This window comes from Malania oleifera, chromosome 5, assembly GCF_029873635.1.
Source record: "Malania oleifera isolate guangnan ecotype guangnan chromosome 5, ASM2987363v1, whole genome shotgun sequence".
NCBI lineage: Eukaryota > Viridiplantae > Streptophyta > Magnoliopsida > Santalales > Ximeniaceae > Malania > Malania oleifera.
The window spans coordinates 108,834,238-108,858,834 of record NC_080421.1 but is presented as its reverse complement, the minus strand read 5'-3'; the positions used below and the strand labels follow the sequence as shown (position 1 = coordinate 108,858,834).

The following is a 24,597-nucleotide window of genomic DNA, read 5'->3' as shown; positions in this document are numbered from 1 at the left end:
CGAGTGGTTCCCTTTGTGGATTTTCTTTCTTTATAAACTTTGACAGATGTCCTCTTCTTATTAGGACTTCAATTTCTTTCTTCAACTGAATGCATTCTTCTGTGTCGTGGCCGTGATCCCTATGGAATGTGCAGAACTTGGACATGTTCCGCTTATGTAGAGGCGTTCGCATAGGTTCAGGCTACGAGATGTAGTCCTTCTTTTTGATCTGCATCAGTAACTCTGAGCGCGGTACATTTAGGGGTGTGTAGGTGGAGAACTTGTTGTGCTGTCCTCTTATCTTTGGGCCTGTTTGCAGTGCACTAGTCTCATGCCTTTTTATGGATCTATAGGAGTCTCCAGATTCTCTATTATTGTTTCTCCTTTTCCGCTCTATGCGACTTCCTCTCATATCCATCATTTCCTCCAGGTTTATGTATTTCTTTGCTCGAATCATTAACTCCCGCATATCAACCAGCGGTTTTTTCCCTAAAGAGTATAAGAAGCTTCCCAGTTGAAGAGCCATTGTTAAGGCGGCCAAGGCTACCCCCATGTCTAAGTTACGAATTTCTAGGGTCGCCATGTTGAATCGTTGCATGAAGTTCTTTAGAGTCTCCCGCTCCCCTTGCACCATACTCATGAGATAGCCTATTGTTTTAGCAACTCTCCGGCTACTAAGGAAGTGGCCGGTGAACATTTGCTCCATCTCTTGGAAGGAACCAATGGATCCTGGTCGAAGAGTTCGATACCAGTCTCTGGTCGTACCCTTAAGGGTGGTTGCAAAAGCTCGACACATGATGGCGTCCGGAGCCCCTTGCAGCTGCATCAACATTTTAAAATTATCCAGGTGATCAATTGGGTCAGACAAACCTTCGTATCTTTCAAAGGTGGGCATCTTGAATCTACTAGGCAATGGAGCTTCCATGATTTCTTTGTTGAATGGCGGCTCTGAGGACCTTAGGGATGCTTCCCCATAGTAGGGCTTGGTTCTGCCCTCTTTCATCATCTTCTCTATATGATCTATCTTCTTGATTCTTTCTTCAAGCTCCGTGGATCTTTGTTGGTTGACGTCCACGCTATTTGCATCTTCTACCTTCTTATTGGGGTGAGTTTTCTCCTCTTTCTCCACTGGTTTGTTAACTTGCTTTTCTGCCCTGGGATTCTCTTGCGGTTGGGGGAGGACATGCCCTTCATGACTCTTTTGATGTAAGAGTTGGTTGAGCATGTCCTTCATTTCCTTCTAGAAAGCAAGGAACTCCTCCCTACTAAGCCCGGATGACTTTGCGGGTGCGGACTGGATGGATTGGGATGGTTCTTTTGTAGCAGGGAAGGAGGTAGAATTGCGTGAGGTTGACATTGCTAGAATGTTGAAAGTCGAGAGCAAGATAATATCGCCTCCTAAAAGCTGGTTCCCACAGACGGCGCCAATTTTTGCGGGGTAAAAATAGCAGGGATGCTCCTTCGACCCCCGTTGACCTGAAAGGGGAAGAAAAGAAAGGCTTGGAGGACCCGAGGTGTACTTCGGGGGATCACTCCAATGCCTAAGTAAGAGGAATGCTTTTAGAGGAGCTGAACGCAATAGTAGAATAATGTTTAGTGGCTTGCCTTTGCCTTTTCTCCAAATCCCTTCTTATAGGGGCTTGAGTTGACCGTCGGTTGGCTCGGATTTATTACACGAAAGCGTGAATCGCTCTCCAGCAATAAGTGCGTGCGTCTATTACTCGGTTATTAAGGACGTTGGCGTAGATCTCTCCTCCTCTTTATTGGGTCGGAGCTAATCACTCGTCAGAATGTCAGATCCGGAGAAAGTGCGAGATAGGTGTTGACCTGCCCTCATTAGCTAGATTATTATGGGCATATCACTAAGGATCTGATATCCCTTTCAAGATCCCTAACATTCTGCTATCCTTGAAACCCCGAGGTTTCAAGTTGATGCTCGAGTTCGCGATTTGGAAGAAATCTACTCATGCTAACAGTAAGGAAGATGAGTACACTATCTTCAAAACTTTCCCATTTATTATACATATTATTTTTGTTCTATTTTTTTCTTCTTTTCTTTGCTTTTGTGGTCTATTGGTGTAGCCATGAGTGAGAGAGGCTATGCACGTAAGTGGCTGTGCGTGAACAGTGCTGTGTGTGAGTCATGAAAGTGCTCCCAGTGATGGTGTGGCCGTGAGTGTTTACTGTGTGTGCTTGTGTGTGCAGTGTGTGTGCGTGGTGCTGTGTGCTATGTGTTCAGTGTGTGTGCGTTTCGAGCTTGGGTTCATTTGGGAAGTGGACTTGGGATAAAAATTTTAAAATAGGCTTAGAGGTCCCCCGTTTTTCTTTTTCCCTAAATGAGGTTGGTGGTTTAAAAATTTTGTGGGCTGATTTAAAAAAAAAAAAATTCTACTAGGCTCGGGAGTTTAACCAATTGGGCTAGTTTTATTTTGAACTAGAGTGGGCTGGGGGTTTTAATATTTAAAAACGGGCTTAGGGTAAAGTGTGAACAATGGGCTATGGGTTTGAGGAGGTGGATTCAAGGGATCCGAACGTAAGTTCGGATTTGGGAGGTTAAGGTTTTCGAGACCCAGATTCAAAATTGGATTCAAGGAATTGGGAGTCATCTGGAGTCAAAATCAGCTCAGGTTAGGGTCTAAACCCGAAACTTAAAAACAGGGGGGGTTTTGCACTCATATTCACACACACAGTAGCATCACATGAGTTGAACAATTCAAAATGGATATAGAATTTTACCCTTCTCTTTTTCTCCTCCGATCTTCTTCTCCCCTTCTTTGATGTCTGTCTGGTATTCTGAGTTGCTACTTTACTTTCGCTCCTTTGCTCTCCTACTCTCCTGCTCCTCTGCTCTCTACTTATGCTCTTTTCTGTTCTTTGCGATTTGGTAGAGTTCTTAATTTCACCAGAGTGATGCTATGCTCTCTTGTTTGTCCCTCTCTATTTTCTCAGCATTTTATCTATACTCTCCTCCCCGTTCTTGTAGTGTGACCTCCTCCCTATTTATAAGGAGGCTGGGCAGCCCTTTTTGGCGCCAATTCTTCTCGCATGGCTTTCCTCCAACAAAATTTCCCACCAACAACCTGTCAGGGAATATATCCTCCCATGTGATTTCATTTTCATTTTATTTTATTTTTGAATTTTGTTGCTAACTAACTTTGCTTTTTCTCTCTTTTGTGCACAAGTGACTTGGGAAGTCTAGATGGCAGTAGCGCATTAGATGACTTAAATTTTTCTGTGTTTTATTTTTTGTCTTTGTAATATTTTATGTGTATGTACCCCCGAGGTTCCTTCTCTACAATATTTATTTGTACTTAGTAACATTTATTGCCCTGTATTTTTTGCACTTTTCACTTTCTTTTCATTTTATTTTCAGGTGTGGCTTACATATGTTGATGCACCCTCATCCCCTTTTGAACTGCAACATACTTGCACATGCTCCTCCCTCTTTAATAAAACTTGTGATGTATGCTTTCCAATTTGGTTTTGACCAATTTGACTTAAAAGAACCTGGTTATTGAAGCACGATCTTAACATCAAAACAAAACCCTAGTTTTAAAATTAAAGGACTCGCTCAATTAAAAATTTAATTAAAAAGTTTAAAAGAACCAATTTCACAAATTAAACATTTAAAGTTTGACTTTCAATAAAACAGTGTTTAATTTTGAAATTTAACTCAAGGTTTAGAAAAATTGAATTTTAGATTAAAAAGGATTCTAATTGAAAATTTTAGAAGAAATTAGTTTTAAAATTAAAAGAAAGAAAATTTTCCTAGACCGCCAAGACTCAACTTAAAATATTTAGGACTTATTATTTTTTTCCAAAAAGGATGGCAAGGATGAATTTTGAAATCTAGGGTCCTCGACTAATGAGATGAATTTTTGCAACTAAATAAATCTTATGAAAAAAAAAGAGACTTTTCCTAGAATACTGAGACTCGACTTGAAATTACAAAACTATTTTAAGATAACTGGGAATTTCAAAATGGAACTCGAAAAGGACTCAAAATTGAAACAATTGGGACTTAAAGTCAACTATACCACACTAGGTCTTTTCAGGGAGGTCTGGTAAAAAGTAGGGTGTCTATAGAGAGCAATGCTACATGTACAATAAAATAATTATCTAAAATATTATATTAAAATTATTAAAATATTAACACCCCTATATTTCAAACACAGTAAATAGAAGGGGTGAGTTTTCAGTCCTAATTTTTTATTTCTTATTTCTTATTTTTATTATTTTTATATAATTAAAATTAAAATTCTGAATTAATGAATAGATCAATAAATTTACATTCTCTAAGGCCGAGTTTGAAGAAATTCAGTTTTTATGTTTGATTATCAAGGAAAATGAGAAAATTCATTAACATTTAATTTTAAAAATTTTAAAGATTTTTACAAAATATTCCTATTTTTAATATTGATCATAAACAACACAACAACAAAACCAAGCTTTAGTCTCACTAAGTGGGGTCGGCTATATGAATCATTTTCCGTCAATTTATGCTATCATGAACCATTTCTTTTTATAGATTCAAGGATATTAAATTCTTACTCACTGAAATTAGGAATAACTTCTCAAGATGGGGGGTGAATTGGATTCTAAAAATTTCTTTTGATTCCTTTTAAAATACCTTAAACTTCTTTTATTTCTTTTAACCAATTCTTGACTTTTTTTTTAATTCTTTAATCAATCAAGAACTTAGTTCTTTTATCCAATCAATAACACAATTAAACAACCAATCAATTAAACACAATCTTAAAACCAAACAATCAATTTATTTTCCAAGTACAAGTTAAACATCAAACAACCAAACCAAGATATAAAGTATTCAACACTTTGGTAATATAAGATCTTGTGATTGTTTGTTTGTTTATATAAGCCCTTTGATTATGAATTTGTAAGCCTTGTAGTTGAATTATAATTTATACTTTGCTGATATAAATTTTCTTCTTCAATATGTTTTTCAACAACACATTCACACTCTTCTCAATATTTAGAACTCAACTAAACTCTCAGTTAATTTATCCTTGGGCTGTTAACCAAGTAACGTATTCCCGTATGGTTTCCGCAAGATATGGTATAACCAACGTACTCACTTTCAGTTTCTACAACCCAAATCAAAATTAAACTTTAAGTTTACTTGATTTTTATATTACGTAGTATATATGATTATCAAATAAACCATCCACGCAATTTAAATATGCTGAAAATAAAGAGTAAGGGAAAGAGAGAGTGAGACGGGGATTTTTACGAGGTTCGGCTTATACTCAGCCTACGTCCTCACCTTTGGCAAAACCACCAAAGGATTCACTAAACCTATTCCATTGACGGGTGGAACAAAACTTTTACCAGCGATACCCCACGCTCAAACACTCCTTCACTAGGCTAGAGCCCGCCTCTCCAAACAATGTCCCCTCATTCGGTCACTCCTTTAGGCTAGAGTCTGCCTCTCTAAGCAATATCCCCTTACTTAGCCAATGATCCAAACAATCCTTGGAATGTCAAAGAACTACAAGAAACACAAGATAAGATCTGCGTACAAGTATACTCTCTCAAAGAGCAAGTTAGTACAATTTCAGCACTATATACTTCAATATAAAATATCAATATGAAATAAATGAAGTTCAAGTGTAGAATTCACCAATATCCTTCTTAGATGAGGATTAGCAGTAGATTTTCAGAGAAGGAAGGATTAGCACTTCAGAAAACATCTCAGAAAAAGAGTTTTGCAATGAGTGAACAAGAGAGCTTTGAAAGAACAAGAGTGCTTTCAGACTCACAAATTGATTTTTCAAATCTTGGTGTGTTTTGATTTGCAAAATCATGTATTTATAGGCTTTCAAACTTGTTTCCATGTTGCTAAAGTTTCCTTAGAGAGTTTCCCAAGTTGTTTAGAAAATTTGGAGTTCAAACGGATATAATTTAAAATATTAGAATTTAAAAAAATTTGCCCATTGAACAGTGTTCAAATGACTGAAGTAGGGTTCAGACGTCTGAAGTGTCAAGTTCAGATGTTTGAGGTGTCGAGCTTAGACGTCTGAACTGCTACTACCTATTTCAATTCTATCCCAGAAAATCTTTAAACGTCTGAACTTAATCTTCAGACATCTGAGGTCGTTCTGTGTGCTGCTCAGACAGCTGAAGTTCCTTCCGTGAACAGTGTTCAAATGTTTGATAACTATGACCCCGCTTCAGTTTTTTGGCCATAACTTTTTCTATATAACTCAAAATTAAGTGTTCTTGGTGTCAAAATAAATCTAAGAGAAAATCATATAACTTTCATGTTGAACACATTTTAAAATAAGTAGATTTGGATAGAAAAGAATTCACCTCAATGCGGATGTATAAAAACTGACAGCATTTGGAAAAACTCTTTTTGGTGCTTTTCATTCCAAAAATGATTCTAACCTTTTTAAAATAATTTTTGACCTTATAAAAATATTTTTCAAGTATTTTAAAAGGTATCTAGGTCCAAGAAGTTAACTTAAGAGCTTCAAAATATTTCAAACGATATTTTAAACATTAAAGTACTTACATGAAACTTCTAAAACATTAACATTCTAGGTTCTTGAGTCTTCATGCTTTGTCCTTGGATTGAGTCCATCTTTTCTTCAAGCTTCCATATTCTTTGAGCTTTCTCACTTTGCCTTTCTTTGGCTCTTTTGACTTTAATATTCCTTGGCATGCATGACCTCATATTCTTCAAGGTTTAATATATCATCTTTAAATCCATGCTTTGACTCATTTAAGCTTCATTTGATCCTTGTGAGCACTTTCACATTACTTTCTCATATGTGAGCCCTGAAATAACATTACTCACACAAATATGTTAAATTCCACTTGTTTGTTAGCATCAAAACAAGATAACAAGATTTTAAGCCTTGTAAGGCCAACACTCATTATCTCCTCCCAAGTTATTTCAGGTCTATCCCTACCCCTTCTACTACCCCCCATAGTAACTAAGTCACTCTTCCTTACAAGGGCACCATGTGGCCTACGTTGCAAGTGTCTATACCATTTGAGTCATCCCTCCCTTATTTTATTTTCTATAGGAGTTACACCTAACTTACCACAAATATGTTCATTCCTTAATTTTTCTTTTAATGTTACACCACTCATCCATCTAAGTATTCTCATCTCGACAACTTTTACTTTTTGGATATTATGTTTCTTCATCGTCCAACATTCCGATTCATATAGCATAGTTGATCTTATAATAGTCCTATAAAACTTTCCTTTCAAATTTAAGGGTATTCTATGATAACGGAGCACACTTGAAGCACTTTTTCATTTTACCCAACCTGCTTTAACTCTATGCATTACATCTTCCAAGGTATCGAAATCTACAAGTCATCATCAAGTTTAACTTTATCTCCAATATTCCTCCTATCATTACTAAAATTACATTTCATATATTCTCTTTTATTTCTACTTATCCTAAAGTCTCTAGATTCCAAAACTTTTCTCTATAATTCTAACTTAGCCTCTACTCCGTCCTTAGTTTCATTAATTAATACAATATCATCTGCAAACAATATTCACCATGGAACCTCCTTTTGAATACTCTTAGTCAATTGGTCCATCACTTAAGCAAAGAGATAAGGACTTAAAGAAGATCTTTGATGTACACCTATGGTGATTGGAAATTTTGTAATTTCTCCATCTATAGTCCTTACACTAGTTATTACTTCATCGTACGTATCCTTGATGACATCAGTATACCTACTACATATACCCTTTTTAATTTTATTATTTTTTTCTAAAACCCGCAATAGAACTTCCCTAGGTATCCTATCTTATGCTTTCTCAAGGTCAATAAATATCATATGCAAGTCCCTCTTCTTTTTCCTAAACTTTTCCATTAATCTTCTTAAATGATAAATAGCTTCTATGGTAGATCTCCCAAGCATAAAACCAAATTGATTTTCTAAAATCCTCATTTCTAACCTTAATCTTTGTTCAACTACTCAATCTCATAGTTTCATCTTATGACTCATAAGTTTAATTTTACGATAGTTATTATAATTTTGAATATCTCCTTTATTTTTGTATATATCTATTAAAGTGTTTTTCCTCCATTCATCTAACATTTTCTTAGTTTTTCCAATTGTATTAAATAAATTAGTCAACCATATAATTCCATTATCACCTAAGCATTTCCAAACTTCAATTGGGATATCATCTGGTCCCACAACTGTCACACCCCGAACCTCGTAATGGGACCCAGGGGTGAAAATGTAACCTAACCTATCCTTATATCATACAAATCATCACAGATATAGTACAAAAGATGAGGGTCCGACCCCATGGGGTTCCCAAGCACCCTAAACACATCCAAACACAATCATATATGCAGTGGAAAACCATACATACATATGCAGTACCATACCAGAGTCTATACAAGAGCAGACACAATACTCTATCAAAACGTGCAAACGGGTGCCCATCACATCCCAAAATGGCAACCCACCAAAATTACAATCCTAACACTTACCTAGCGCTAAACGCGGTACACCAGCCACTACGCTCCCTACACTATGATGCTAGCTCTGGTTACCTAAAAGACTTGTAAAAATGTACGTATAGAAGGGGTGAGACACCTCTCAGTAAGGAAGAACACAAGTTATATCGGTGTGTGACATTTGAGTGTTGTCATGATGCAACATACACACAATTGAATGCAATCCAGTACTAGTTCACACAGTGCGTACACGCACACACATACATGATCAGTAATCCTGGTGTCATCACACCCTTCGGCCCAAAGCTAGTCTGCGACGATCCGGCGTTGGCCCGGCCAACCCGCGAAGCACGGCTTCACCGGCACATGGCTAGTCCCCGACTCCCATGGCATCGTACCGGTGCTAACTGGTGGATCCACACCATTCGGCCTGATCTGCCGGAATAGGCTCACACCCTCGGATATAGAGCCGGACACTCTTGCCTACGTGGCAGGTGATAAACACATGCCCTCGGATATAGAGACGGACACTCTCAGTACCTGGAACAATTTGAAACCTGGTTCCTACTAGCATTTCAACATATCACACACACATGCATGCTCATATAACCAAACAAACCACACCCATTTGGTAATCTAAATCATCGTTTTTTAAACAAATACAGTTTAAACAAGTCAAGGCACGACCATCCCAATATCATAGTATAAATCACACATATACTCGGTTTTCAAAAAAACCAGGGATGCAGCCCGTCGCCCCCTTTTTTCCCCAAAACTATAATAATGAAAAACTCATAGTTTTCCCCATTAGATTCTCCTAAATGAGTAGCCAAAACACACACAAGACCGTGAACCACAAATCCACCGAGTCCGATGTCGCGGCGTCCCGGGAGCGCGTGTGCCCCGGGCGACGAAATTAAAATCAATTTAAATTTTCAATTAAAAAGATGAAAGTGTCGGAGTCGCCACTAACCTTTAGTGCGGTTAGAACACATGATTACTACCCCGTTAGGGGTAGAATCGGTCTACATTACCAGAGTTGGGGCCGGGAGTTCGGTTACGCGAAGGGAAGGTATGAGCACCCCCTACGCGCCCGTTCTTACGAACGGTACCTAATTAATTTGAAATTATCCCTAAGTTAATCTAATAATTCTTTAAATTACTCCTTTTTATGAATTTATAAATACATGTAAAAAATAAATAAATAAATAAATAAAATAATAAATAAATAAAGATAATATATACATCTATATATTCCCTCAGAGCTTAGGATACGTGATGCCCGAAGGCTCATACCCTCATAATAAAATCATAGGGAAAAAAAATCGAAAATAATTTACAAAAATACACTCCCAAAATTTGGAAATTTTATAGGATTTTTTTTTAAGTATGAAAATACTAGCTTGGGAGGTTTTTGAAATAAAATATATATATATATATATATAATTAAAGAAAATAGTGAAAGTCAAGTCAAAAATATTTTTAGAATTTTCTCCTAATTTTCTATTTTTTATGATTTTTCTGTATTTTACCGAAATTTCAAATAATTAATAAAGAATATGATATAATACTAATACTATATATTATAACACGTAAATATCATAACAGTCAAAATCTCCATGATAAAGCTCAAGTATTAACAATCCATCCCTAATAATATAGCCCAATAATTAAACCCAAGAAATCATATACCATATATAAACACGTAAAGAGAAAGAAACAAATTATGGAAACAATTCAAGTCATGAATCTAATAGGAAATATACACAAACTTTAGAGAAATCAATATGCCACAAGAGGGGAACCCTAAAAATAAATATGGAAATAAATTTAATTTTATCAAAGAGTGTTCAATAATATAGAAATACTAGAAATTGATATGCAATGAGGTAGACAGAAATCAATGTACAATAATAAGACCAATAGTAATAGGAAAATAACTCAAACCCTAAAACAATACCTAAACATAAAATTATCAACCTTCTAAAAACATGAAAACTACCAAAATCCTAAACAAACCTAGATATAAAATGTGAAATGATTTAAATAATAAACAACCATAACCAAAATCGTGAACGAATTTAAATAACACGAATAAACTATAAGAAAAATTAAACCATATTAACATGATAAACCTAACCTTTAAAAAAACATAAATACTAACATATAAAACAAAATGTAAAATAATACTAAAACAATACAAATCGTTAAATAATACAACATCAATTAAAAATACATGCTAAATAATACAAAATCACTTACCGGCAATAGCCTAGAATTCTCGCCACTGAACTACAGCCACAATATAACAACAATAATGTGAATACACAATATTACATAATAATAAATCCAACAATAATAATATTATTTAATATATACAATAAATTTATACGTAAATAAAACCCTTAAATATACCACCTGCAAAAACACATAGATAATAAACATACAATAAACCTACAAAAATTAATACCATAAGACAAAAACAAACATATATTGATGATAAAATATGTACCTAATAAATAAAGGAAACAAACAAAATATAATATTACATAATAATATAACATAATGAAAATAGTAAACCAAGCCACTGCATATATACAAAATAATAGCCTAGAATCATGATAAAAAAAAAAAGCTTAACAAAGTAATAATAAACAACAATACATACAAAAAAATAAAATAACATAAAAACCTAAACCTTATATACTGAAAACAGAACAAACCAGTATATATATATATATATATATATATGTGTGTGTGTGTGTGTGTGTGTGTGTGTGTGTATATGTATATCTACATATACAATACCTAAAGATACCACCTTTGTACCAATATACATATATACAAGCCAATATATACCTAGTCGGCCACTTGAGAAGCAGGTCACCGGAGGACGGAGGGCGGCCGGAGTTGTTGACTGTGCTCGCGGCAGCTGGAATGCTGGCTTGCTGGTTGTGTGACAGCAAGGTGGTTGTGAGTCTCCCCAGGGTGGTGCTTTGCTGAAGACGGTGGCTAACCCGAGATCTGCAGAGCTGTCAAACGTGCCGGTGATGACAAGGGCAGAGGAGGTAGGAGAAGAGGGCTCGGGTTTGGCCGTGGAGGATGGATCGGCTGCTGCGTGAGGGATGGCACTGATCTGTCCGTGCTGGCGCGAGAGTGGTTGCAGGGGCGGCCAGAAGGAGGTGGTTTTGCTTGCAGGTTCGTCGGAGATGGTGGCTGGGTGCGATGGTGGTTGCTAGAAGTAAGGTGACCGGGGATGAGGGGCTGCCGTAGTCTATGGCAAAGCGGATGAGTAGTGGTGGCTCGAGGGCTGGAACGGGGCTCGGAAAAGAAGATGAAGAAGAAGCAGGGGATTTTTTTTTTTTTTGGCTCCGGTTGTGGCTGTAGATAAATTCTGCAGAGGCTGGGCTAGGTTGGATGGCGAGTGATGAGAGAGACAGAGAGATGACGGAGGAAGAAGAAGATGGTTCGGGTTTTTTTTTTTGGCCTCTGCCTCTGCCCCTCGGCTATGTGTATTGCCCACCCCACACTTATTATAAAAATAATTTTAAAAAAATAACCCTAAAAACATTTCCTTTTTTGGTTTATGGTATTTTTCTTTTTTTTGGAAATAATATATACTACTATTATAGAAATAAGGAATAATAATATAATAATAATAATAATAATAATAATATAGATAATAGATAGATACACCCCTATAATCAATAAATCCACATACTAATATAATAATGTAATAAATACAGGTAAAATCTAATAATAATAATAATTACACATAATTCAATAATAATAAAATATATAATCATATAATACTCACCCCTCTAATAGACAATCCCCTCCCCGTCCTACCTCCTCCTCTCCTCCGCCCCTCCTCATCCCGCCCCCCCTCCTCCCATCCTCCTCCTCCCTCTCCTCATCCTCCCTCCGTCCTCGTCACCTCGTCCTCCCCCTCCTCCTACCTCTGCTCCTCCACCCACTCCTGCCCCTCCTCCTGCCCTCCCCTCACTCCTCTCCTCCCCCACTCGCCCTCCCCCCCTCCCCTCCACCCGTCTCTTCCTCCTCCTCCTCCCTCCTCCTCGATCTACTCCCGCCCCTCCTCCTCCTCCTCCTCCTCCTCCCTCCCCTCCTCCTCTCGCTTCGTGCCCTGCCTCCTCCTCGCCTCCTCTCTCCTCTCCGCCTCCCGCTCCCTCCCTCCTCCGTCGCTCCCTCCTCTCCTCCTCCTCCCCTACTACTCATCCGCTCCTACCTCCCTCTTTGGGTTCGTCGGTCCCCATGGGAGTGTCTCCCGCTGCCCCCCTCTTGTCGGCTTTGTTGTTTCCCCGTCAAGTAAGATCTCTCCTACGTTATTTGTGGCAACAAGCCTACAAAGATAAAAGACGCTGATTTGGGACCAGGCCCATTGTAACGGAAAAGACCAAAAATGATTTGTGAAAACCGATTTGCATGTATGCTTGAGAGCACATGGAAATGACTTGCGTCGAGTGTAGGGAACCCGAGCTATAGTTTCAGGACAGGTGACTTGCACCGGGTGTAGGAACCCGAGCTATAGTTCACATCACGGAGGGGTGACTTGCACCGGGTGTAGGAACCCGAGCTATAGTGCACGGAAGGTGACTTGCACCGGGTGTAGGAACCCGAGCTATAGTTCACGGAAAGGTGACTTGCACCCGGGTGTAGGAACCCGAGCTATAGTGCATGGAAGTGACTTGCACCGGGTGTAGGAACCCGAGTTATAGTTCACGGAGGAATGACTTGCATCGGGTGTAGGAACCCGAGCTATAGTTCATGGAAGGTGACTTGCACCGGTTGTAGGAACCTGAGCTATAGTTCATGAGAGGTGACTGCACCGGGGTGTAGGAACCCTAGCTATAGTTCACGGAGGATGACTTGCACCGAGTGTAGGAACCCGAGCTATAGTTCACGAAGGGTGACTTGCCACCGGGTGTAGGAACCGCAGCTATAGTTCACGATGGGTGACTTGGCACCGGGTGTAGAACCCGAGCTATATTCACGGACACGGATGGGTGACTTGCACCGTGTGTAGGAACCGCGCTTAGTGCACGGAAGGTGACTTGGCACTGGCGTGGTGTAGGAACCCGAGCTGATGTTCACGGAACGCGCCAAAGGGTGTCAATAGAATAGGACCGGTGATTTAGGTCAATAAGGTGGGACCGCGAAGCGGTCAATAAGATGGGACCGCGATGGGTCACTAAAAAGAATAGGACCGTGACTATTAGCGCCCAATAGGTGGGACCACTGAAGGGGTCAATAGAGATGGACCACGACAGTGGTTAATAGAATGGAACCGCGAGCTGGGTCAATAACAAGTGGGACCGCGATGGGCAATAAGAGTGACTCGCGAGGGTCAAATACAGAAGTGGATAACGCTAATCATGAATTAATTGGATTGTTAACAATTGCTTCATGAAGAGGTGAGTTATTGTGGTAATCAAGAAAGCTTTAAGGTGATCCAACTCCTCGATTTCTTCGTGAACAACACCAATTTTGGATGTGAGGGTCGATGCCCTAATTTTAAGGTAGATGACTCAATTTGGACCAGGAAAATGGCTACTTTGTATGGGGGATGATGAATCGGGTACGAAGTCTTGAGATTTTTTGGAAAGTGTCCTCAAGCATAGGGCTCAGAATTATTCCATTGGGGATTATCAATCGGGAATGAAAACATGAGTTTCTTTGGCTGTCTTTAGATTACCCTCTTTGAGACTCAACAACCAAGGGGTCAACTGCCACAGTTTCAAAGTATGTTAATCTGTGCATTGGGGCCAGCTGCCCCAATTTCAAAATACATCTAGACCAGAATGGCTCAGTCAATGAGGCAAAAGAATTATTCAAAAGTTTATTCAACCAGGAAAGTGTGATTGAATAGTGCTCTATTGCTATATGTATGCATGTTGCTACCTAAGATGCTAGAATGCAGTGACATGTTGTTCTGTGTGCATAGTGATGCGTGAATGCAAAGATGTATGCATATTGAATGAGATGCCCTTTATATTTTCTTTCTTATGCAATGCATAAAATGTACGGTAATGAATGAAATGCATGGTAATGCATGAATCTTTTCTCCTTCCAACATGCTTGTCATCAACAACCCAATCTCTGATCTTGGGTGTGCCTGCTGATTCTGGCCATGTTTCAAATTCCAAAAGGCACTCAAAATCTGCCCTAGTGTTTACATGCCACTGGTCATGACCCTATTTTTGACTTTGATTCTGTCCTGAAAGCTCTTGAATTTGCTCCACTGAACTCAAAAATTGCCTAGTTTCGATCCTCATCCACTGATATTGGCTATGTTTTCATCATGCACTCTGATATGACGGCATCGGAATTAGTCCAAACAAAACTCAACCCAAAATCTGCCCCATTTACCATCGTTTGTTACTGATATTGGCTTCAAATTTGACTTTGACACGAAGGCACCCCAAATCAGCGTCACTAGAACTCAACACGGAGTTTGGATCATTTGAGTGCATCTATAACTATTCTTGACAATTTTACCTGTCTTTCACAAGGATCCTCTTTTGGCGAATGTGTCAGTGATTAAGCCCTTTTGACCATCCGTCCTCCTTTTAGAGCTTTTGAAGAATGGATTTTTTTTTTTTTTTTGGATGGGGGAATGAATGATGAATGATCATGCATTTAGGACATCAACTTGCTAAATCAAAAGGTCATATGCACAAAATAGATGTTTTACTGAGTTCGCTTGCTATTTCAATGGAAAAAACTCATACCAGTATTCGAGAGCCCTAATGATGATGGTGCTAACTTTTCGAACTGAATAACTGATTTTCTTTTTTAACCGATTGCCCCAGTTTTATTGGGGGACTATTCTTCCTCCTTGTTCTGCCGTGAAACCATTGAGAACCTTTTGTTTAATGGTTACCCCTAGTTCAGTCAAGTCCGACTAATGTTTTGATCTCAAGATGGTCTTTAAGACTCGGGACGAAACGTTGGATGAGGGATACAGGTTTTCAGAATAAAAGGAAAACTAAGGCTCAAAAATCCCATCCCATAATGATGTTTTATGCTCCCAGTTTGAATTGAGGCACTTGCAAGATATTGACCGAACTTGTCATTTGGACAAGTTGCCTACGTACCCTTTCAGGATCAGGTCATTACGTAGTTCAGACACAATATTGCGTCTGACAAATCATTTGACACAACAATGTATACCAATCTGGTCAGGACTTCATTTGGACTGTAATGCAGGCTAGGGTTTGGGTTAAAGAAGAAAAGAGTTAAATAAGGCTCAAAATCGTTGATTTTATCAAGGGTAATTTGGTCAAAGATCACATATGTAGTACGTCCCTTATTTTTCTTTCTTCTTCCTTTTCTTCTTCCTTTTATCGCAACTTTTTCTTTTCCTTTTATGAATGAATCTTAACTTCATTTTCATTTGAATTCCATTTGGGACTGATCATTTTCTTAAAACTGCCCTAGTATGGGGTGTGATCCTTTGACGGGTTAAGAATGAAATTTTTCAGGCTCAAAAAGGGCTTTGCAAGGGGTTTCTCTTTTGCCTTTCTTTTGGGTAGCAAAAAAAAAAATAGCCTGCCGTCCTTTTGATAATGATTATTGTCTCAAATGACTTGTCAAATGCTAAGGCACCCAAACCCGAGTTAAATTTCTGGTGAACTGACTTTTAAGAAAAATTAGTTTAACAATCAAGCTCAAGTGGGTTAACAAATGGTAAATCAATATTGGGTTCTTTTTAGGGATAACTGATCGGCCAAAGATGGCCATCTATCATTCGATCAAAACTTGATTAGCGGACTGACATGAGATTCATGGAACCAACCCATATTTTACTGAGGCTTTCAGAACATCTTCGCAGTATTCGAACTCATGGAGTGACGAACATTGTTTCATCTTGCTTTATTTTCGTCTCGTAGCTTGAATTTTTCATAACTAACACCTGCTTTTGGTTCATGAATACTGGTATTTTATTTTCCTTATCTTAGCAAAGAAACACGAGTAAACAAAATTTTGGACATTGAACTCCCGATGCAAGTGATATACGAAAATGCATAATTTCGTTTCTTTGATAGCAAAGGAAACTTCGGAGATAAAACCTTTAATAAATTGCAACAAAAGAAAGAAGAAAACAAAAGAAGATAAAAGCATCCATGTAGGGGGCGAATAATCAAAAGCTTGCCACTTGTATTTCTCTGTTTCCATGGTCAAAAGTAAACCCATTTATTCAGACTATATGCGGAATATCTCTGGTTCAAAACTTGTTGTACTTCTTTGACAGATCTGATCTTCAAAATATTCCTTCAATGTTGCACAATAGGCTCCTCCACGTCAATTGCCAATAGACCCAAATCTCTTAAGGTTTGTACTTTATGCTTGAAATGCCAACATTTTTCGATTGAATGACCTATTGCCCCAGAATGATACTCGCATCGATCATTTGGGTCGTACCACCTTGGGAAAGGGGATTGTAGCAACAATCCTGGTATTAGTGCAACCATTTGAATTTCCACCAATTGCGGGAACAATTCTGCGTAAGTCATCGGAATAGGTTGAACTTCTTTTCTCTTTCTTTCCATTAGGGGGCTCCCTCCCGTGTCCTGAACACTTAGCTGCCTTGAAATAGGCTTAGGTCCAAAGGGAACTACTTGGGGTTGCGTACCTGAATGCACTATCTGATGGACTATGGGCTTGTAGGCAAAATTCTTATTTGTCCCCCGAATTTTACCCTCTTGGTAATGATGCCCCTGAATCATCTGTGCTTCCTCGTCTTTCTTCCTCTTACTTGGGTCAGTTTCTGCATCACCACTTTTGGTTCTTCCGACTTTGATGGCCGTTTCAATTCTCTCTCCAGTAGCAACAATATCCATAAAGTCATGTGGGGTTGCCCCTAAGAGATGCCCAAAGTACGGATCTTTCAATGTATTCACGAATAGGGAGATAGCCTCCCTATCTTCCATCGGAGGGCTCACTTGGATGGACATGTCCCTCCATCTATATGCATACTCTCTGAATGTTTCATTAGGTTTCATTTGCATGCTTTGCAGGGTCATACGATCAGGTGCCATCTCTATCACATGGCGGTACTGAGTTATAAATGAATTTGCCAGATCTTTCCAAGTACGAATTCGAGCTCGATCCTACTGAATGTACCATCTGATAGCTGCTCCAGTCAAACTATCTTGAAAGCAATGCATCATCAACCTTTCATCATCAGTATGTGCAGCCATTTTTTGGCAATACAAGCGCAGGTGGGTCCGAGGATAGTGGGTCCCATCGAATTTTTCAAAATCCGGCAACTTGAATTTTGGCGGCAGAGTGACCTTTGGTACTAGGCAAAGGTCATTAGGGTCAACGGAATCAAATGTATTATACCCTTCAATTGCTTTCAAGCGCTCCTCCAATACGTCACAACGACGCTCAAACTCAGGTCTATTTATCCCCATATCAGGAGTTGCTCAGGGGGAAGTCCCTGCCACTGGAAACCCCTGTGCAGGCACAGTTGGGATAAATGGAGGCATATTTGGCATTGGATCCCCCATGACACCCGGCGGTGGAACTGATGTTTGTCCATGATTTAGGGTGAACCCTGGAGGGTGAGTAGGGTCTATATCTGTTTCAGAATCATTTTGTACCGCTTTTCCTTTGTTCATCAACAATTCCATAATTTTACTCATTTTTTCAATCAATTCTTCCTGTCCTTATTCTATGCCCAGGACTCTACCTTCCAATTGTTCACTCATTTCTTTTGCCCTTCTCTTGGTATTGTATTGATGTGTGACAGTCTCAATGTTGCTTGCTCAGACGAATTCTGTGGCTAGGCACTGCAAACCAAAACCTTCCCTTTTTAGAATCATGAATGCATAGGTATGAATGCATGGATGCAATGTATGTTTGTGCATGGATGTAACTAGTGCAATTACACATACAAATAGAGATATGAACATGCATGTGACCTAGCGTGCATGATTACGCGTGAAATTACGCATGAATACATGGATGCAATGTAACCTAACTAACTACTTTGTCAGCATTCTAGGAAAAGTCCCACTAATGAGAGATTTCAAGACAATCATTGATGGGCCACAATTTAAATTCAATTCTTCCCTCAATCGGTTCATGTATCTCAGATTTTATGAAGGGTCAAATTATGATATGAGGTTGGGGTTGACCCAGGTTGGTCAACCCGCTGGATTTGTTTAGTGCGAACTTGTGGACTTTAGTGTGCACTTGGGCCTCAAGTATTTTAAAATATGGGCTTCAATGTACTTCATGATGGGATCAGGCCCTAATTTTAAAAGGAATTGGGCTTGGATTGTTTAGAAAATATGGGCCTGGATTTTTAGGGTAATAAGGCCGAAGCCCATTTATGGAAATCTGGATTTGACCCATTTTGAAAATCAGGCCTGGACCGAGTTTTTACTTAGGAAAAGGTTGGGCCTATACTTGTTATTTCTCAAAAAATTGGGCCCGAGTTACTTGAAAAGGGTTGGGCCAACCCATATTTTAAAATGCTTGGGCCAAGTGCTTCATTTTTTGAAAAGATGGGCCATGGTCTCATTATTGGGCTTTTCCAGAATACTGGCTAAGTAGTATGTATGGATGTCAAATGTATGATATAATACAAAGTATCTCATAGCTTATATACAACACACTATACATGGAGAAGGATGTGGCTCCTGTCCCAACCCAAGGTAGGTACACCTATTTTATAGGGTTTCTTCATGGCTCTATCCTAATTAAGGGAAAACTATGGACAATTACGTGTGGGTAGGCTTTAATCCCTGTTGACAAAAAGGTCCCCAATTTGAAATTTCATCCTCCCCCATAGGGGTCCGGACAAAACTCGCATTGAGCGGGGTGGTTCGCGGGTCCTATCAAGCTTAAGCTACGAAGGGACAAACGCTATTACACCCCTATCTAATCTTAGCAGGTAAAGCTCGGGTATAGAGCGTGAGAGTGTGTGAATTCAAACTTTAACCTAATCCCGCTATCCCCACATTTATTCACATGCTATAAAGAATATGGAAGCAAGATATCTACCATTAATGTATTTATTCACAAGATATGGAAACATATTATCTGCCATTAACATGTTGATTCTAAAAAATTTGGAAACAAAAAATAAGGAAACAAAATATTTATGATTAATATACAAAATATCTATAATTAATATGCTTATTCACAATATCTACAATTAATATGCTTATTCAGAATATTTAGAAACAAAATATCTACAATTAATGCTCAACAAATTAGGAAACAAAATATTTTTAATTAATTGAGGTTTTTTACAAATTATGGAAGTAAAATATTTACAATTAAGTAAAGTTATTTACAAATTACAATATTTACAAAATAAGGAGTAATTAATAGATTTATTAAATTTAAACTTAGGATAATTTTCAATTAATTAATGGCTCGACTCTCTAGGTCCCCAGCGGAGTCGCCAAGCTGTCGCGGCGTCTCGGGAGCGCGTGTGCCCCGGGCGGCGAAATTAAAATCAATTTAAATTTTCAATTAAAAAGATGAAAGTGTCGGAGTCGCCACTAACCTTTAGTGCGGTTAGAACACATGATTACTACCCCGTTAGGGGTAGAATCGGTCTACATTACCAGAGTTAGGGCCAGGAGTTCGGTTACGCGAAGGGAAGGTATGAGCACCCCCTACGCGCCCGTTCTTACGAATGGTACCTAATTAATTTGAAATTATCCATAAGTTAATCTAATAATTCTTTAAATTACTCCTTTTTATGAATTTATAAATACATGTAAAAAAAAATAAATAAATAAATAAAATAATAAATAAATAAAGATAATATATACATCTATATATTCCCTCAGAGCTTAGGATACGTGATGCCCGAAGGCTCATACCCTCGCAATAAAATTATAGGGAAAAAAAATCGAAAATAATTTACAAAAAATACACTCCCAAAATTTGGAAATTTTATAGGGTTTTTTTTTAAGTATGAAAATACTAGCTTGGGAGGTTTTTGAAATAAAATATATATATATATATATATATATATATATATATATATATAATTAAAGAAAACAGTGAAAGTCAAGTCAAAAATATTTTTAGAATTTTCTCCTAATTTTCTATTTTTTATGATTTTTCTGTATTTTACCGAAATTTCAAATAATTAAGAAAGAATATGATATAATACTAATACTATATATTATAACACGTAAATATCATAACAGTCAAAATCTCCATGATAAAGCTCAAGTATTAACAATCCATCCCTAATAATATAGCCCAATAATTAAACCCAAGAAATCATATACCATATATAAACACGTAAAGAGAAAGAAACAAATTATGGAAACAATTCAAGTCATGAATCTAATAGGAAATATACACAAACTCTAGAGAAATCAATATGCCACAAGAGGGGAACCCTAAAAATAAATATGGAAATAAATTTAATTTTATCAAAGAGTGTTCAATAATATAGAAATACTAGAAATTGATATGCAATGAGGTAGACAGAAATCAATGTACAATAATAAGACCAATAGTAATAGGAAAATAACTCAAACCCTAAAACAATACCTAAACATAAAATTATCAACCTTCTAAAAACATGAAAACTACCAAAATCCTAAACAAACCTAGATATAAAATGTGAAATGATTTAAATAATAAACAACCATAACCAAAATCGTGAACGAATTTAAATAACACGAATAAACTATAAGAAAAATTAAACCATATTAACATGATAAACCTAACCTTTAAAAAAACATAAATACTAACATATAAAACAAAATGTAAAATAATACTAAAACAATACAAATCGTTAAATAATACAACATCAATTAAAAATATATGCTAAATAATACAAAATCACTTACCGGCAATAGCCTAGAATTCTCGCCACTGAACTACAGCCACAATATAACAACAATAATGTGAATACACAATATTACATAATAATAAAATCCAACAATAATAATATTATTTAATATATACAATAAATTTATACGTAAATAAAACCCTTAAATATACCACCTGCAAAAACACATAGATAATAAACATACAATAAACCTACAAAAATTAATACCATAAGATAAAAACAAACATATATTGATGATAAAATATGCACCTAATAAATAAAGGAAACAAACAAAATATAATATTACATAATAATATAACATAATGAAAATAGTAAACCAAGCCACTGCATATATACAAAATAATAGCCTAGAATCATGATAAAAAAAAAAAGCTTAACAAAGTAATAATAAACAACAATACATACAGAAAAATAAAATAACATAAAAATCTAAACCTTATATACTGAAAACAGAACAAACCAGTATATATATATATATATATATATATATATATATATATATTTGTGTGTGCATGTGTGTATATATATATATATATATGTGTGTGTGTGTGTGTGTGTGTGTGTGTGTATATGTATATCTACATATACAATACCTAAAGATACCACCTTTGTACCAATATACATATATACAAGCCAATATATACCTAGTCAGCCACTTAAGAAGCAGGTCACCGGAGGACGGAGGGCGGCCGGAGTTGTTGACTGTGCTCGCGGCAGCTGGAATGCTGGCTTGGTGGTTGTGTGACAGCAAGGTGGTTGTGAGTCTCCCCAGGGTGGTGCTTTGCTGAAGACGGTGGCTAGCCCGAGATCTGCAGAGCTGTCAGACGTGCCGGCGATGACAAGGGCAGAGGAGGCCGGAGAAGAGGGCTCGGGTCTGGCCGTGGAGGATGGATCGGCTGCTGCGTGAGGGATGGCACTGATCTGTCCGTGCTGGCGCGAGAGTGGTTGCAGGGGCGGCCGGAAGGAGGTGGTTTTGCTTGCAGGTTCGTCGGAGATGGTGGCTGGGTGCGGTGGTGGTTGCTAGAAGTAAGGTGACCGGGGATGAGGGGCTGCCGTAGTCTATGGAAAAGCGGATGAGTAGTGGTGGCTCGAGGGCTGGAACAGGGCTCGGAAAAGAAGATGAAGAAGAAGCAGGGGATTTTTTTTTTTTTTGGCTCCGGTTGTGGCTGTAGATAAATTCTGCAGAGGCTGGGCTAGGTTGGATGGCGAGTGATGAGAGAGACAGAGAGATGACGGAGGAAGAAGAAGATGGTTCGGGTTTTTTTTTTTGGCCTCTGCCTCTGCCCCCCGGCGCTGTGTATAGCCACCCCCCCCCCTTCTTATAAAAATAATTTTTAAAAAATAACCCTAAAAACATTTCCTTTTTTGGTTTTTGGTATTTTTCTTTTTTTTGGAAATAATATATACTACTATTATAGAAATAAGGAAATAATAATAATAATAATAATAATAATAATAATAATAATAATAATAGTAATAGTAATAACAAAGATAAATAAATAAATAAAATAATAATAATAATAATAGTAATAAATAAAGGTAAAAATACTAATAATAATAATAATTAAAAATAATGTCAATAATAATGAAAATAATAAATAATAATAATAATAATAAACAATATAAATAGAAATAAAAATAAAAGTAATAATAATAATACTAATGAAAAATAATAATAATAATAATAATAATAATAATAATAATAAAAAATAAGATAATAGTAAAAATAGTAATAAAAATACTAATAATAATGATAATAAAAATAATAAAAATAATAATGAAAATAATAAATAATAATAATAATAAAATAGACATAAAAAATAAAAATAAAAGTAATATTAATAATACTAATGAAAAATAATAATAAAGAAAATAATAATAATAATAATAATAATAATAAGATTAGTGCAAATTAATAATAATAATAATAATAAGAATAAATAAAATAATAATAATAATAATAATAAAATAACAATAATAATAATAATAGTAATACATATATTGGGCCTGGGTAAAAATGGGGTGTCTACATCCGATTTCAAAAATAACCAATATAAACATAGTTCCCCTTACCTTTTCCTCGAATAACAAATCCTAAACTCCAAGGTCCCTAAACAGCGAACCGAGTTTCAAAACCTACAAATCATAGTACAGAATATGTTCATAAGACCGTTACCTACAAAACTACCGGATCAGAAATGAAAATCAAGCCTTACTTCGATTTTTTTCTGAAACTTGAAAATCTCCGAAACGAGATTCTGATCCGTAGAAATTGTAGAGAATTCTTCCACGATCCTCGTGGTAACTTTAGATTTTCGATTCCATTAACAATCGACGAAATCTAGAGAGAGAGAGAGAGAGTAGGGAGAGTTTAAGAGAGAGAGAGAGATATATCTTGAAGTTACTTAGCTTGGAAGAAATGAAAAATCCTATTTATAGCCCTTTGACCCAGCCTAATTCGTCGACGAAATGGTGCCTTCGTCGACGAATCTTCCACTACCTTCATTGACAAATCGATGGCCTCATCGAAGAATCTGAGATCACCAGTTTTTCTGAGACTCCTTGGCTTCTCCTCGTCGACGAGTCTCTGAATTTCTTCGACGAGAAGAACAAAGGTTTTGTCGATGAAATCTGTCAAATTTCTTATTTGCCCCTCTCTTATTTATTTAAACCCAGTTATCACGGTTCGGGTTCTTACAATCTCCCCTCCTTACAAAAATTTCGTCCTCGAAATTTGCCATCTTTTATTTATAAAGTCATATCCGGAATACACATAAACAAACTACCAACAAAAAACTGGCGACTACTACAACGCAGTCCCATCATACACATACACCTACATACCCTCACTTCTGGTGAAGTAATACCATGGTTACATATACAACAGTCTCAGGAGTTCACAATACACACACACACTCCCGACGACCAACCACGTGCCCCAACCCACAGTAGGATTATGTACAAGTGCTCAAAACAACTGTGGATACTTCCGGCGTATTTTCGTTTCCAATTCCCAAGAAGCTTCCTCAAGCTCGTGGTTTTGCCACAATACCTTCACTAACGGTATCTCTTTGGTACGAAGCTTCTAATCTTTACAGTCTAGAACCTGAACATGTATCTCCTCATACGCTAAAGTATCCCCAATTTCCAACTCATCGTAGCTGATAACATGTGAAGGATCCAACGTGTATCTCCTCAACATGGATACGTGAAACACATCATGGACCCTCGAAAGTGTTGGAGGTAATGCAACCCTGTAGGCTACCGGACCCACTCTCTCAAGTACCTCGAATGGTCCGAT

The 24,597-nt window shown here is 37.3% G+C and overlaps 1 protein-coding gene across 1 annotated transcript; it reads left to right on the top strand.

The window, feature by feature from the left end:
• The first annotated feature begins 2,470 nt into the window (after positions 1-2,470).
• Positions 2,471-22,203, top strand: LOC131156116 (formin-like protein 14). The gene is made up of 5 exons (XM_058109563.1): positions 2,471-2,512; positions 6,084-6,173; positions 11,404-11,508; positions 12,269-12,766; positions 22,045-22,203. Exons 1-5 carry the CDS (start codon positions 2,471-2,473, stop codon positions 22,201-22,203), a joined length of 894 nt encoding a protein of 297 aa, XP_057965546.1.
• The last annotated feature ends 2,394 nt before the right edge of the window (positions 22,204-24,597 follow it).

Bases quoted from the DNA above. Each gene is read 5' to 3' on its own strand.
- LOC131156116 (XM_058109563.1), top strand. From the start codon at position 2,471: ATGGGCTATGGGTTTGAGGAGGTGGATTCAAGGGATCCGAAC. The intron at 11,509-12,268 runs GTAGGAGAAGAG...CCCCTCTAATAG, and splicing joins TGATGACAAGGGCAGAGGAG to ACAATCCCCTCCCCGTCCTA. The intron at 12,767-22,044 runs GTAAGATCTCTC...GTTGTGTGACAG, and splicing joins CTTTGTTGTTTCCCCGTCAA to CAAGGTGGTTGTGAGTCTCC.